Raw genomic sequence first — 15,969 nt, 5'->3', positions numbered from 1 at the left:
GGGGGCTGGGGGCTGAGGCTGGGGGTATATGATGTCTTAACAATTCTTGCTGCCCATGCACCCAAAGTCACTCCCAGCATTCTGTTAAGACAGGCTCTGTATCAATATTCTGGGATTCGCTTGGTCACTGACTTTGGACGGGGGCAGGTACCTGCTACAACCTTGTGCCGGGGTCCCTCAGGCAGTGGCCAGCACTGCCCATTGGCTTGGGGGTGCTCCCCTCCTTCTCGGGTCTCCACCCCAGGCTCGAGGTGGCAACAGTAGCGTGGAGTGATAACGGCAGCAGAGAACCCCTGTCCTCACCCCAATGGAACTTCTCCCCCCTTTTTTCTTCCCTCCCTCCCTGCCTTCCAGGCTACTCTTTCCCAGCACCCTTGTCTAACTGATCAACTCCTAGGCACCCTTCAGTACCCCACCCAATTGTTACCTGTAACAAAGTCCTCTGTCCTTCTACCCCAAGCAAAACTAAGGATTCCCTCGTCTGTATGCAGTTAGAAATATGCCCCCCGTCTGAATATTACTGTTTTCATATGTGCATGCCTGACTAGCTATCAGACGGGCGGGGTCTCGCTCATCTTCGTACCCCCCCACCCCCACCGCCCCCCAGTGCCTGGCGTGTCCAGAGGGGCGACGGCGGGGCTGAGCGGTTCTCTGGGGCGTGAGATGGGGGGAAAGCCGGCAGGGCAGCACTCAGAGCGACGACAGGGCCCCACCCACCTGCACGGCAATCACAGACAGGACCTCCACGGAGATGCGGTTGAATTCGTCAAAGCAGCCCCAGGCGCCGGTCTGGGCCAAGCCCTTGTAGATGTTCCCGCAGGACTAGGAAGGGCGGTGGGAAAGGAGGGTGTTGGGAAGGGAAGGGAAGGGACGGAGGAGCAGCCGGGCCGTGGGACCATCGCTCTGGACCAAGGGTTAGATCGGGGACATCGGGGCCCTTGGGAAGCCAGCAGGTGGCTCGGCTCCCTGCCTGGCAGGGCGGTACTGCAGGGGGCTGGGGGTGCTGACCCCACAGACCATCACCCAGAATGGCGCCTCCACAGAGGTCCCCTCAGTAGAGAAGAGAAGGCTCAGACAAGCACCTCCGTGTCAGAGTTGGCCCAGAACTTTTCTTCTTGTGCACACGGAGGTGGGGGACCCTGGAAGGTGGGGGTCTGATGGTGAGCACGTGGAGGACCGTCTAGATGCTCAGCCCGACCGTCAGGCCCATTGTCAGCGTTTACATACAGGGTTCCTGGGATTCCAGGGGCCGACTGTACGGTTCACATCTCTCTAGTCCAACAGGCTGGTGTGGACCGTTCGGCCTTGACCATCAGCAGGGGCTGCTGGCCCCGTCCTCAACCTCAGGATGGGTCTCCCGGATTGGGGGTTCAGATGCAGATGGCGGGGGGCCCTCTGCAGGCCAGGTTCCTTATCTGGGTGATACTGCCCCTCCCTGCCCTCCAGACCCAGAAGGCACCCTCTCCTGCTGGCCCTTTGAGAACGGATGCTGTCCTGCAACATCTCCGATGACAGATGGGATCCCTGCTCTTGCCCCCACAAGCCTCCTGGAGACCCCCCTTTCCCACAGCTCCCCATGACGGGGGGCTCCTGTCTGGAGGGCAAGAGGGCATTTCTTCCGTGGCAGGGGCCTCACGTTCGGGGCTGGGCATGTAGCCTCCAGGGACAGGGATGGACGCTATCAGCACACGGGAGGTGTGATGTCTCTCCCGGGGTGCCGACTGCAGGGCCCCAACATTCAGGGCTCACGTGGGGAGGAAGACGTATGCCTCCTGGGGCGGGGGGTGCTGGCATTCCATGCAGGGCCATGGGGACCAGGCCGCCTGCAAGCACATGCCTCTGCGTCCTAGGGACACACCTTGTAGTCCATCTGCTCGGAGCAGTTGAAGACATACACCATGGTGCCCAGGGCCCGGCCCAGGTCTTTGGTGGTCTCTGTCTTGCCAGTGCCGGCGGGGCCGGCGGGGGCTCCACCCATGATCAGGTGCAGGGACTGCGTCAAGGTTATGTAGCACCTGCAAGAGACCTCAGGTTACCTCCTGTGTCCATGACCCGACTCCCGCCCACTTGCTCCCGCACTGTGGTTCCTGATGGTCGTTGTGCACTGTCAGGTCGTTTACGACGCGTCGCAACCCCAGAGGACAGAGCAGCCCCGGTGGAGCCGCGGTTAAGCTCTTGGCTGCTATCTGAAAAGTCAGCAGTTTGAACCCTCCAGCTGCTATGCAGGAGAAAGATGTGGCAGTCTGCTTCTGTAAAGATTACAACCTTGGAAACCCTACTGGGCAATTCTGCTTTGTCATATAGGGTCACTATGAGTCGGAATCAACTCGATGGCAATGCATTTTTTTCTTTTTTTTTTTAAGAATCTCTCCAGGTGCAGGTCACCAGGTCTTTTCTTCCGTGGAGTCACTGGTGGGTTCAAACCACCGACCTTCCAGCTAGCAGCCCGGCACTTAACCACTTTGCCACCAGGGCTCCTGTGGTTTCTGAAAACCACATTGTTCTCACACCTGCTTGCCCCAAGGAGGCCCTCGAGGGAGGGGGAGGGGAGCGTGTCAGAGGTGACAAGGGGACAGACACTGTCCTGGGACAGGCATGGCACAGGTGCGTCACAGGTGCCGCTCATCACTGAAGGTTTGCTCTGAGCAGCTGCTGTCCCAAGGGCTTCATGTTAAACGCAGTCGACGCACGTTATTTACGGATTCCCTACTGATGAGTTTGCCTACCCGCTACAATGTTTCTGTACCCCAAAATCAATACTCGCGGCGCTTTCGCAGTGATGCGTGGACATGCACGGAGTGGCCTGAGATCTGAGTCTCCTGACAGCGTGTCCCCAGCTGAGGTCCAACAAGATGAGGCTCTGCCTTCCCGTTGCACCCTCGTGTTCCAAACAGGCGCCCTTTTCGCGGTCTAGTCCCATTTTTGTGTTCTCTGTGGGGCAGTTCGCTGTTTAGAACGGCCCCCCGTGTTGTGGTAAGGTGCCGCCTCGTGTTCTAAGTGGAAGGTGGCTGTGACGTGCTTCCCGGAGAAAACACACGTGTTAGATCAGCTTCCTTCAGTGCTGTTGGCCCTGAGTTCATTGCTCATGAATCAACAATCTACGTTAAATGCTGTGTCTTTATACAGACATACGTAAGCCAAGGTCACGTATCAATTGGGTGATGAAAACGCTGTGACCAGAGGTTTGTGGGAACCTAACCTGTATTTCCCCTGGAGCAGTACTTCCCTACTCGCTAATCCTGGGTTTGTGGTGATTACGCGGTGTAACCTGTGAGAGCCGGAACTCAACGGGACTGCCTTGTTTCTCCGGCTCTCGCAAGTTTTCTGCCTTTGACCGGGTGCAGCCTTTACCACTTTCCATAGCTCGTTTTATTTACTTATTTATTTTTAATTTTACTGTATTTTAGGTGAAAGCTTACAGTGCAAATTTGTTTCTCATTCAAAAACGTATATGCAAATTGTTTGGCGACATTGGTTGCAATCCCTGCGATGTGTCAGCACTCTCCCCCTTCCCCTTTCCACCCTCTATCACTGGTTTTAGTGGAAAGTGTTTGGTTTTCCTTCTCTGACAGGTTTCCGCCTTACACAGGTTCCAGCTTTTGAAGGTTTTACTGTGGGACACAACGACCTCGAAGAATGGGAACCAACCGTGATTTGTTCAGTCCTCACTCAGCCCATGAGGGTTCATCAAATATTACCCCCACCTTGCAGGCTCTTTAGAGGGTCCCCCCAAGACCACCAGCTGTTGTTAGAACAAGGATTCAGAAGCTGAGGCTGCAGACCCCAGTCCGAGTGCAGGCCCGCCTGACCCAAACGCCCAGCTGTTCCAGCCTAAGCCACAGACAATGCCAAGAACCGTGGGCACAGGGCCACAGGAAACGTGTCGTCTCCTCTTCTGAACTGCTCAGGGGCAGGGCAGACGGGGCTCACTGAGAAGGCGTCTCTACCTGTCTGTCAGCGGGGTGATGACCAGCCGTGGCGTGTTGCCCAGGTACTCATAGGAATACTGGATTTGGGCATCACAGATGTTGGCAAAGCAGTGTCTCTTTTCTTCATCCCAGCGATGCCGGAGCTGGGACTGCCAGGTGAAGGCCTGAGAACTCTCCACCTGTGGAAATGGCAGGAGTCCTTGTTGGCCAAGTGGAACTCAAGAGCCAGACCCTGCCGGGAAAGCCAGCTTGCCCCCAGGCTGGTCCCCTGGCCCTTGGGGGACAATCTCTGGCACTTAGCTTCCTCTCCAAGCCCCACATCCAACCCACATCACTGCCCCCAGCTGAATCTTGCTAAAGGACCTGCATCTCCAGTTGTACCCTCATCTGACCCTACCCGTTGCACGCCAGGGGTGAGTCTACTGGATGGGTGGGCGCACTGATGCTGCCAGCAATAGAGCTGGAAGACAAGTCCTTTCTGCTGCCTCCCCAGAAGAGGATGTAACAGGGGCTCAAGTCCTCGAACGCCTGGCCCAGGACTCTATTCCCTGGCCCTCCCTGCCCCGCCCCGGACACAGCTGCTCGTGCCTTGGCCATGATCATCTTGCCCACCACGTCTCGCGCATGCACATCAATGGTGCAGATGGTCATGATCTTCATCCTGTCGCCTGGGTTGAGGTTTCCAATGAGCAGGGTGATGAGCGCATTGAGCTGACTGATCTGCAGGAGGGAGGGCATTTTTAGAAGACATCGTGTGGCATCAGTCACACTGTGCCCCATCACCTGCTGGATGACACCTGGGCTGGGCACTGGGGCTGGGGCAGAGCCGAGATGTGGAGCCCACCCGCTAGCGAGTTCAATAATAAGAAACAGAAAAGAGTTCTCCGTTTTGATCAAAGATTCTGTGAAAGAATCCTGATCCAAAGGGGGAAAATGTAGAACAGAATTTCAAATTCTCATGGAATCCAGACTTTATGGATCCATGGAGGCTGGACGAACCCCTGGAACTATTGCCCTGAGTTAATCTTTAAACCTTAAACCAAAAATATTCCCCGAAGTCGTCATTAAACAAAATAATAGTTTAGCTTAACTAGTAAAGAATCTCTGCCTTGAGCATTGTGCTCTTTTAAGAACTATCTATATGGGATCAAACTGACAATAGCAACTCGAAAGATTAGATAGGAGTTTGAGAGGCAGTGAGTTTATGTTAATGGAGGAGGAACAACTTGGAAAAGGAGGGTGAGAATGGTTGTACAGCTTGAAGAACGTAATCAATGTCACTGAATTGTACATGTAGAAATTGTTGAATTGGTGTATGTTTTGCTGGGTAAATAAAAGTGTCTTGGTGTCCCCAGTGAGGGGTTGGCTAGGCTGTGATACTGCTTCATGGGGGGGCTCCACGGAGCCGCTAAAAATGACGTAGTAAAAGAAAAGGTGAACAGTAAGTAAAAACAGCCGGCTTCAAAGCTGGACAGATAGGGTGTATATATTTCTCCCTGTAAATAAACTCATGCCTACACAAAGGGTACAAGGCTACTTAAAATGTTGACAAGGCGGTGGATGATGGGTGGTTTTTTGTTCTTTTGTTTTTAAAATTATCTCTAGTTTCTAAATTTATAATGGAGAATCTTTTGAAAAGAAGACTCAAGGTAGCATTTGATTATCTCCAAATGCATGGCATAGAAATGGAAGTTATATATTTCTGAAAATGTTAATCTTTGGTAGACCACGCGGCTACCACCCATCTGGCAGTGCGTTGTTCTGGGGTGGCTTGTGTGTTGCTATGATGCTGAAAGCTAGGTCACTGGTATTTCAAATACCAGCAGGGTCACCCATGGTGGACAGGTATCAGAGGAGTTCCAGATTACGACAGACTAGGAAGAAAGGCTTGGTGATCTCCTTCCAACAATCAGTCAATGAAAACCCTATGGATCACAATAGAATATTGTCCAATATAGTGCTGGAAGATGAGCCCCCTTAGGTTGGAAGGCACTCAAAATACACAGTTGTCACAACAATGGACTGGAGCATGCCAACCATGGTGAAGATGTCACAGGACTGGGCAGTGTTGTGTTCTGTTGTCCCTGGGGTCGCCATGACTTATGGACACATGGAACCACATACCTGTTTTTTGTTGTAATCTTTGATAGCGTTTTCATATCCTTCCTCCAGCCTTGAAAATGCCAGGCCCACCTCGGTCGTCCACCATATCTGGGTGCACGTGAGCGCAATCTGAAAGCAGAAGGCCACCCCCGAAATTGACCATCCGGCGAGCAATGATTAATTTACATCTCAGGCAAAAGTTCACACCGATAAATGAAACTGCTCTCCGTTGAATCGTGGTCAAGAAAGGGGACACCGAAGCAGAGGGGACAGTGTGCACCCCATCAGGGCCAGATCCACCAGCCAGATATGCTTATCTCAGACCTGGGCCGGGTAATCGAAGATCCACTGCTCCCGTGGCTTCTCCTCGTACGTCGCCACAGCCTCGGGGATTTCATGTCGCAGTGTGGCACACATTCGGTCCAGCACGCGGTTCAGCCAGACTTCCACCTGAGGACGAGAACCACAGATGCTAACTAGGGCCCTGAGCACACCTAGCTCCAGTGATTGACTTCGTTGTAAAAGAAAAGAAAACAAAAACTGTCATCGTCATCCCAGGGGTAGAAATACGAAGGGTTTTATAACCATTCCAGTTGCTGTCAAGTCGGCTCCAGCTCATGGCAACCCCATGTGTGTCAGAGTAGAACTGTGCTCCATTGGGTTTCTAATGGCTGATGCTTTAGAAACAGATCACCAGGCCTTTCTTCTGAGGTGCCTCTGGGTGGACTTGAACCTCCAAACTTTCGGCTGGCAGCCGACCACCTTCACTGTTTGTACCGCCCAGAGACTCCAAAGGTTTTTACAGAACGATCAAAAGACACTTTTTAAAAATGTAGGCGGCAAGCCCAGCGACAAACCCAGCAAAGCTTGTTCCGTCGTGTCCTTGCGTACACATGTCGCTTCTAAGCAAAGGGAGGGAGGGGAACCCAGATAAAGAGCTAGAAGAAAAGACAAGCTCAGTGTGCCCTCCTGAGCCGTTGCCGATGTCCGGGGGTGCGGCGTCTGAGCCCCCTCTGGTCCCTGAGGGATTCTGGCTGACCCCATCTCCTCTTCCCCTCAGGGGACAGTGGGACCGAGGGGTGAGGTCAGGCAGCGATGGCAGCGTGGTGCTTTCTTATTGTGGCAAAATAGCCACAACATGAAATTTGCCATTGTAACCATTTTTAAGCGTACAATTCAGCGGCATTAATACATTCACAAGGTGGCACAACCGTCTCCAGTACTGAGTTCCAAAATCTTTCAAGACCCCATACAGAGCCTCTGCACCCCTTAAGCAGTAACTCCCCATCTGCCCTCCTTCCAGCCCCTGGTAACCCCTAACTTCCTTTCTGTCTGCACACGTGCCTCGTCTAGATGGTTCCTGTAAGCGCGATCGCACAGCGTCTGCCCTTTCCGTCCGGCTTCATTCACTCAGCACCAAGTTTTCCAGGTTCCTCCAGGTCGCAGCGTGTCAGGACTTCCTTCCTCTTTGTGGCCGAGTACCGTTCTGCTGCATGGATGGACCGCCTCATGTTTATCCATCACCTGTTGATGGACACTTGGGTCGTAGCCACCCTTTGGCTATTGTGAATGGTGCTGCAGTGAACAGGGGTGGACAGGTATCTGTCTGAGTCTCCGCTCTCAAGCCTTTTGGGTCAATATGATTTTGCTGCCATTTTGTTGTCTACGAATCTCATGTTGGACCAACCTACTGACAAGCCTTGTTGATATTTTAAAAGTAAACTGTCACCTTTACCACTACTAGTGTTGGTGGAGGGCGTGAGGGTCCCAAACAAGACAATCGGGCAGATTTTTCTTCTGAACTGTAAACACAGAGCAGACATTCCTTGCTTTACTTCAGAGTGACGGTTGTAGACGGTTAAGCGAGGCAAGCTAGTCTAAACAAACTGCGATGCGTGGCTCTCACTGCTGCCCCGCCAGCCCCACCCATATAAAGCAAGTCAGGCTCCATAGCTCAAGTTCTGGAAGTTCGAGTTTTCTTGCGTGAGATTTTTTTTCCAGCTAATTTACATCCTAATTATATTTGGATTAGGCTAATGTCAAAGTTGTTTCCGTTGCTTGATCGACAGTTGGGCAGAGAGATGGAGATGGGGGCGCGCCAGGAAGTCCTCCGTCAGCAGCAGCAGCCCGCCGGCGCTCAGGGCCACCTGCCTGCTGGGAAAACTGGAAAACGGGCAGGCGACCTGGTAGCGAGGCCGCTGGGAATCCACCAAAGCTGTAACGCCAAGCATTTTCAACAGCTGTTAGAAGTTGGCAGTTCAGACGTGTGTGCGCCTTCAAAGCAGTCCCCTGGGCGGGCTATAAAGAAGACTCGGTGACATTGGTGTTGCTTCTACCACCTGTCAGCTTGTCGTACTGTGGTGGCTTGTGTGTTGCTGTGATGCTGGAAGCTATGTCACTGGCATTTCACAACAGGGTCACCCATGGTGAACAGGTTTCAGCAGAGCTTCCAGACTAAGACTAGGAAGAAAGGCCTGGTGATCTCCTTCTAAAAAATCAGCCACCGAAAACCCTATGGATCACAGTTTTACTCTGACACACGCGAGTCAGAGTTGGCTTGATGGCAACTGGTTAGGGGTGGGTGGGAGGGAGGGGTGAAGAGGCAGTCACTGCTTAGATGGTACTGAGCTCCTGTCTGGTGTAGTTGTTGGGTGCCACCAAGTGTGACCCCGTGTGACAGAGCAGAGGTGCCCCACAGGGTTTCCTCGGCTGTAATCTTTAGGGTGGTGGAGAAACTTGGAAACAGATCACGGTGATGGTTGAACAACAAGATGAACATAACTAACGTCACTGAATTGCACATGTGAAGAACCTTGAAATGACAGCTATTTTGTTCCACGTACTTTTACCACATTTAGAGAGGAAGTCCTTTAAACACTTGTTCTAGGGAGGCAGAGGGAGGAGGAGAGCATCCCCGACTCACCTGCCCCGAGAGATCGCACTCTTGGTCAAAGTCCACGTACTCGTCCTCCTTGCTGTACATGCCCATGCCAAATTTGAGGGGCTTTCCGTTGGCGTCGAGCCGGAACTTCAGTTTGCACAGGCTGTCGAAGAGCTTGGACAAGTGGCGGCTGACCTGGGGGGCAGGAAGGGAGACCGCCGGAGTTCAGAGATCCACACTCAAGGCTCAGGCCTTCGGGGGTGGTTTTGAGCATCTCTCTCTCTCTCTTTTGGAGCATGCTCCCCATCAAGGGGACCAGGTTGCGCAATTGTTAAGCGCTTGGCTGCTAACTAAGAGGTTGACGGTTTGAACCCACCAGTGGCTCCGAGGGAGAAAGACCTGGCCATCTGCTCCTGTAAAGACTACAGCCGAGAAAACCCAATGGGGCAGTTCCACTCTGTCATGTGGGGTCTTTATGAGTCAGGATTGACTCAATGGCACCCAACAACAACAACATACTCTTCGTCTTTGGTCAATGTTAACGAAACCCAGCTTAACCCACAAAAGGCAACGGTGAAGACGATGCTCAGGCCAGACACACAGGCCGGACCAGCACTTCAGAGACAAAGACATAGTCTAGGAGATTTCTTTTCCTCTAGAAGATTCTGAACCAGTTTTCTCAAGTCAGATATGCAGATCCTAACTGCGGGCCACCCTGGGGGCTCCTGATTGCATTTCCTGTAACTCTGAGATGAGAATAAAATACCGTCTTGTTGCTCTGAGCTTCTGTTTAGGGCGATGGAAAAATCCCGGGAACTGTTAACGGTGATGGTTGAACAACACAATGAACATAATTAATCCCACTGAACGGTTCATGTGAAGCTTGTCAAAATGGCAAATGTATTGACACCTATATATTTACCACAATAAAAAAAAAAATGTAAAAAAAAAAAAAAAATCCAGAACACTCTTGTCCTTGTTCTTTTACAAAAGGGCCTTAAGGAGACTACCTGCCCTGGCTGAGACTTCTCTCCCTGGCTCCTGGGCCCCTGACTTATAGGGGGGTAGAGAGGAAGACCACCCAGTAAGTGGGTGTGTCTTTCAGAAGCAGCGCCTCACGAGGCCCCCCGGCGTCTAAACCCATTTCACAGATGAGGAAAATGAGGCACAGGGAGGTGGTGCACTTGCCGCAGGCCACACTGACTGCAGCCGGGGGTCTTCCTTCCCATCATGGCCTGGAGCCTCAGGCAGTTGCTGGTGGGAGGACCCAGTGGAGACACGCAGGGACAGATATTCACGGGCACCCCTCCTTCACCCCATGGCGACCTGGTACAGGGGCTAGAATGGGCCACTGGAGTCTGGAGGTTGGGGTCGATGTCAGCTTCTGCTGTGGAACACTCGGGCCACCTACCTCCACGGGGTCATTTCCGTTGGAGAGAATGTCCAGGAGGTCAGCCGAGGAGACGAAATAGAACCTCGGGAAAGCCAGCCTTTTTGTCTCTAAGTATTCCGCCAAGGCCTTCTCACACACTGCCAGGCTGGGCGGAAGGAAGGAAAAGAGGCTGTTGAGTCACAGTCTGCAGCCTACCCGTGTGCTCACTGAACTGACAGCCCTGGAGACCCCCAGCCTGTTATTCACCAAAAATCCCCGTCACTGTCAAGTTGACCCTGGCTCATGATGACCCCATGTGTGTCAGAATAGAACTGTGCTCCACAGGGTTTTCAATGGCTGATTTTTTGGAAGGAAATCACCAGGCCTTTCTTCTGAGGCACATCTGACTACAGCTCCAACCTTTCGGTTAGCAGCCGAGTGTGTTAACCGTTCGCATCACCTAGGGACTCCCTGTCATTCACGTGCCCAGTTTAACTCAGAACGTACAACGGAATGCTCTCGTTCCTTTGCTACCCTCTGACCTTTGGGGGGCACTCCCAGGATGAGGGGGTATTGATTAATCCCCGCAGTCACTGCTCCAACTGCGGGTGTGTGGATCGTGCGTGGTTGGAGGGGGCCGGGGAACACGTGCTTCCAGGGAAAGGGAGCGTATCAGCCGATGAACCAGTGAATTTGGAGGCCCCGAGGACTTGGGCTCCCGACACAGGGACACCCCTCGTCCAGCAGGCGTGGGGACCCACCTCTTCTTCAGCTTCTCAAGTTTGTTGTAGAGACCCGGCTTGTTGGTGGCTTCTACCACGTTGGGTGTTTTCACGGCATCTGCCATCAAGGCCTGTGAAGAGAAAGGGGTCACCAGGGCGCCAGGAGCCCCGTTTGCCTGGCGCAGCCGTTCCAGGCAATGCCCTGGGGGAGGGGCCGTGCGCACCTTGAACTCCAGGTCGATGGTGTCAAAGCGCCTGGAGTCCTCGGGGAGCTGGGCGCGGATGTCCTCGGAGCCAATGAAGATGCTCTCCAGGTGGCTCCAGGTCCTCTGGACCTCAAACCAGATGGAGATGACCGAGTCGGCCGTGGACAGCTTCTGCTGCCAGCTCGTCACCTCCTTCAGGAAGTGGGACAGGTACTTGGACATCATCAGGTTCTGCAGCTGCACCTGGTTGTCCTCCAGCGTCTCCACCAGCACCTCATCCGACTTGAGCATCATGGTGCCCGTGCGTGGATGCGGCTCGTGCTCAAACTCCATGGTGAACCAGGTGCTGTCCAGGGCCCTCAGCACCTGTCAGAGACACAGAGGCAGAGGTCCGGTCACGAGGCCGAGCTGGTTTCCTAGGCCCCCATGTTTCCTAGGTCATCGGAATGAAACCCCGCTTCACGAAAGCCAAAATGCATAACAACACGGTAGTCAAAAGGTGGAAACAATCCACATGTCCGTCAGCTGACGAATGGATACACAAAATGCACCATGTCCGTACAACGGAATATCACTTGGGGATAAAAAGGAGCCAAGTCCTGACACACGCCGCGACGTGGATGAACCTTGACAGCATTCTACGTGAAAAAGGCAGACACCGAAGGCCACATACCGCGTGGTTCCCTCACACAAAACCTCAGGACAGGCAAATCCGTGGAGACAGAGAGCAGATCAGTGGCTACCTAGGGCTGGGGGAGGGGAGCGGGCCGTGGGGGGTGACAGCTAAAGGGTATGGGGTGTCTTTTTGAAGTGATGAAAACGTTCTCAAATCGACAGTGGTGATGGTTGCCCAACTCTGTGAATATGCTAAAAAAAAAAAACAAAACCCACTGAACTGTCTACTTTAAATGATTGTATGATATGTGAATTGTACGTCAATAAAGCTGTTACGCAAAAGCCAAAAGGTGACCATTCAAACTCACAGCACAGTTATGCGAGGAGAGAGGTTTGAATTGCAAAAGGATGCTTCCGCAATGTTCCAGTATATTGAAGCTGCCCCAGCCGGACCTGTCTGGCTCACTGACAGCTCTAGGTGTGGCTGAGGGTCATCCGCCCTCCCCCTTCTCTGTCCCCTTCAGCTTCCTCTCTGCAGGCAGAGTACAGGGCTGGGAGTCAGCTGAAGACCCGACTGTAGAACGATCCTCAAACGGGGACGCTCGCAGAAGGGAGACAGAGTGCAGATTACTCCATTTCATCCCTATGTCTGCGTCTGCAAACGGGCGTTGACTGTGGATCCAAGTCAAACGAAATCCTTGACAACATCCATCTTTTCTCCGTTTATCATGATGTTGTCTATTGGTCCAGTTGGGAGAATTTTTATTTTCTTTATGCTGAGGTGTAAACCACAGTCAATGCCCAAGGAAGCAGCAGTCAAGAAATCAAATGATGCATTACGCCGGGAAAATCTGCTGCAAAAAATCTCTTTAAAGTGTTGAAAAGCAAAGATGTCACCTTGAGGACTAAGGTGCGCCTGACCCAAGCCATGGTCTTTTCAATTGACTCGTATGCATGTGAAAGCTGGACAATGAATAAGGCAGATCGAGAACAACTGAAGCCTTTGAATTGTGGTGTTGGTGAAGAATGTTGACTACACCATGTACTTTGGACATGTTATCCAGTCCCTGGAGAAGGCTATCACGCTTGGTAAAGTAGAGGATCAGAGAAAAAGAGGAAGACCCTCAATGAGATGGATTGACACAGTGGCTGCAACAATGGGCTCCAACATAGCAAGATTGTGACGAAGGAGCAGAACTGGGCAGTGTTCCATTCCGTTGCGCGTGGGGTCGCTATGAGTGGGAACCGACTCCTTGGCACCTAACGACAACAACCTCTGTGTAAACATATAGGTAACAAAACACTTGCCCTCTCAACAGTCTTCACGGGTATGGGTCAGCGACATCAAACACGTCCATCGTGTTGTTCAACCCCCACCATCAACCCTTCTCGAATTCGTCCATCACCTTTAGCAGAAGTGCGGTGCCCCTAAGTGATGTGCGAGTGTGGTGTACTTACTTATTTGTAGAGTTTTCCCGGGGTGGCAAAAATACTCACAATAAAACACATGCCATCTCTGCTGTTCCCTCGGGTACAATTCAGGGACACTGACGGCACTCCTCACGCTTTGCTGCCCTTCTCGCTCTCCTTTTCCCAGACCATTCCACCACCAGGACTGCCACCTCGGCGCCCCCTAAGCAAAGGCTCCCGGGAGCAGCTTATCTTTAAGTGTACGTGCTATTGGAGACAGAGCTACAGCCGGGAAATGGATTTTCCTTTTTATAATAAATTCAGAAAGTATTTCGCAAGGTTTCTGCCGCAGGCCGGGTAAGAGAAGGCCCCCTCCCCTCTCCCCTAGTCTTAAATGGCCGCGGGGCCCTATGGGAAACATGACGTCACCATACACTGAGTTGCTGGGTCAGCTTCCGCATCTCCCCTACAAAACAAGTTTCGCTGCGAAGGTTACCTTTTCCATCCCAGACTCCTTCACGGCCTTGTCCACGATATTGCGAACCTCGTCCTCATAGTTGTGGAGATTCAACTGGAGCAAATCTGCCAGGGTTGTCTCGTCCGACATTTCAAATTTCACCTGGGTGGTGGTGGGAGAAGACATTTTTCATATGAGGTCATTTGTACACAGTCGACGGATTTCTTTGTCCTTGTGGAGAAGCAGTGTTTAGTCCCAGGGTGGTACAAGCGTTTAACGTGTTTGGCTATTAACCAAAAGATTGGAGGCTCGCGTCTACCCCGAGGTGCCTTGGAAGAAAGGCCTGGCAATCTAATTCTGAAAAATCAGCCACTGAAGACCCTGTGGAGCACAGTCCTACTCTGACACCCGTGGGGTTGCCATGAGTGGGAGCTGACTTGATGGCAGCTGATAACTGGATTTAGGAAAGGGGCAGTGGTGGCTCAGCGATTGAATTCTCGCCTTCCGTGTGGGAGACCCAGGTTCGATTCCTTTCCAATGCATCTCGTGCGATGCCACCACCCATCTACCAGTGGAAGTTTGAGTGTTGCTAGGATGCTGAACGGGTTCCAGCGGAGCTTCCAGAGTAACGCAGACTAGGAAGAAAGGGCTGGTGATCGATCTACTTCCAAAACCAGCGACTAAAACCCTATGGATCACAACGATCCAATCCCACTGTGCATGGGGTCACCATGAGTCAGGGACTGACTCGAAGAGAACTAACAACAAGGGTTTTCTGGGGGGTCATGGGCTGCTGCTCATGGATCCTCTGAGCGTGTTCTCTGCTCCACCAAACTCTTCTCCCCGAGGTTCCCCCCTGCTGGCCCCCACTTTCACCAGATGCCTCTCTGCTTACATTTCCCTGTCCCAGGGCCCAGGCCAAACTCCAAGCCCCCGGACTCTCTTCTGCTCACGACTCCCTGTGGGTGTGACTCGTCCTCTAACCTCTTAAACCCCCCTCACACCCCTCACACGATAGCACGGACTGTTCTTTCTTTGCATCCTCAGGAGCTAGGAGTGGTCTCTGTGAGTAGCTGACGGTTTCTGCTGGCCTTCAGTGGGTGTCAGTGGGTGTTGAGGCCAGTACCTACCACTAGGGGGTGACCCTAGGAAATTTGGGTGCTTGGACTTGACCCTCCTGAGGTGCATGGGGGCCACAGTGGAGCTGTTTATCTTCGCAAACTTCTTGAGCCCTGGGGACATTCCACCTCCACCCAGGACCGGCTACTTAATCTGAGGGGCCCAGTGCAAAGTGAAAATGAGGGGACCCCTTGTTCAAAAATTACTGAGAATTTCAAGATGGTGACAGCAGAACATGACTCCAAGCGTGGGACGGTCCCCACACCGCGGCTTTATCAGTGTCGAGCCTAAGCACCTCTGCCACCCAGCTTGGGCCAGCCTGGCCTGCAGCTGGCCAGCTGCCAGGGCTGCCACCCTGACCCCACCAGGCCAGCGGTACCTGGGTGGCCATCATTAACTGCTGCCAGTGGCGGTCCCGAATGGCGGGGTTCTGCAGCTCGCTCACAGCACGCAGGGACGTGATCATGTTCTTCACAGTGTTTTCGAGACCCACAAAGGTGTCCCAGGTCTTCACCTCCTTGTCCAGAGACCTCACGTCCTTGGCAAACTTCTTGCAGTCTATGTCCATCTGCTCCACGTTGATATTCTTCCACTTGGTGGTCTTCCAGTCATCGATGCTGGTGTTTACCTGAGAAGGAAACACCCATTTCGCTTGTGGTGTGTGTCAGAGAGAATCCACAAAGACCTCTGTCTTCCCTTACTGTAATTGCTCTGAAAGAGCAAAGGCCAGTGGGGGAGATTTAGAACCAATAACGGAGCTCAGTTAAGTGGTTGGATACAGGGGAAAAAAATCAATAGCTGTATCATTAGCCATGCATTAGCAGTTAAAAGGTATTTTGGCAAAATACTGTGGTTGGCCCTGCTGTCATTCACCACGGCCAAGTTCTCTTCTGCTCCTGGCCTGGACACAGAAGTTGTCTTTGTCAATGGAATATGAGGGACAAGTGTCACTTCTGGGTAGCAGCATTTAATCGACAGTGCTTGGCTCAGCGTTCTCTATCCTGCTTTGGCGTTCATGGAAGAGTCTGTTGACACGCAGGTGCCGTAAGAGAAAACCGCCCGGGATGCTGAACCAACCTGGGCAGACTGCTGCCTGGGGCTGCTTGGAGCGACAGGGTGGACTTTGTATAAATGAGAAACACACTGGATTGAGGA

At 52.6% G+C, this 15,969-nt stretch overlaps 1 protein-coding gene across 1 annotated transcript in view; it reads right to left on the bottom strand.

The window, feature by feature from the left end:
• Positions 1 to 15,969, bottom strand: part of DNAH17 (dynein axonemal heavy chain 17) — a 122,322-nt gene that overhangs the window by 71,233 nt on the left and 35,120 nt on the right. The window contains exons 25-36 of the mRNA XM_004374107.2: positions 15,194 to 15,442; positions 13,735 to 13,857; positions 11,232 to 11,579; positions 11,047 to 11,138; positions 10,325 to 10,451; positions 8,956 to 9,108; positions 6,357 to 6,482; positions 6,054 to 6,161; positions 4,518 to 4,649; positions 3,948 to 4,108; positions 1,859 to 2,015; positions 718 to 822 (exon numbers count right to left, since the gene is read on the bottom strand). Of these exons, the coding sequence (XP_004374164.1) occupies positions 718 to 822; positions 1,859 to 2,015; positions 3,948 to 4,108; positions 4,518 to 4,649; positions 6,054 to 6,161; positions 6,357 to 6,482; positions 8,956 to 9,108; positions 10,325 to 10,451; positions 11,047 to 11,138; positions 11,232 to 11,579; positions 13,735 to 13,857; positions 15,194 to 15,442 (1,881 nt within the window). The remainder of the gene's footprint in view (positions 1 to 717; positions 823 to 1,858; positions 2,016 to 3,947; positions 4,109 to 4,517; positions 4,650 to 6,053; positions 6,162 to 6,356; positions 6,483 to 8,955; positions 9,109 to 10,324; positions 10,452 to 11,046; positions 11,139 to 11,231; positions 11,580 to 13,734; positions 13,858 to 15,193; positions 15,443 to 15,969) is intronic.

This window comes from Trichechus manatus, unplaced genomic scaffold (genome assembly GCF_000243295.1).
Source record: "Trichechus manatus latirostris isolate Lorelei unplaced genomic scaffold, TriManLat1.0 scaffold00028, whole genome shotgun sequence".
Lineage (NCBI taxonomy): Eukaryota > Metazoa > Chordata > Mammalia > Sirenia > Trichechidae > Trichechus > Trichechus manatus.
Note: the sequence above shows the minus strand (reverse complement) of the source record. Positions and strands in the feature narration are given on the sequence as shown.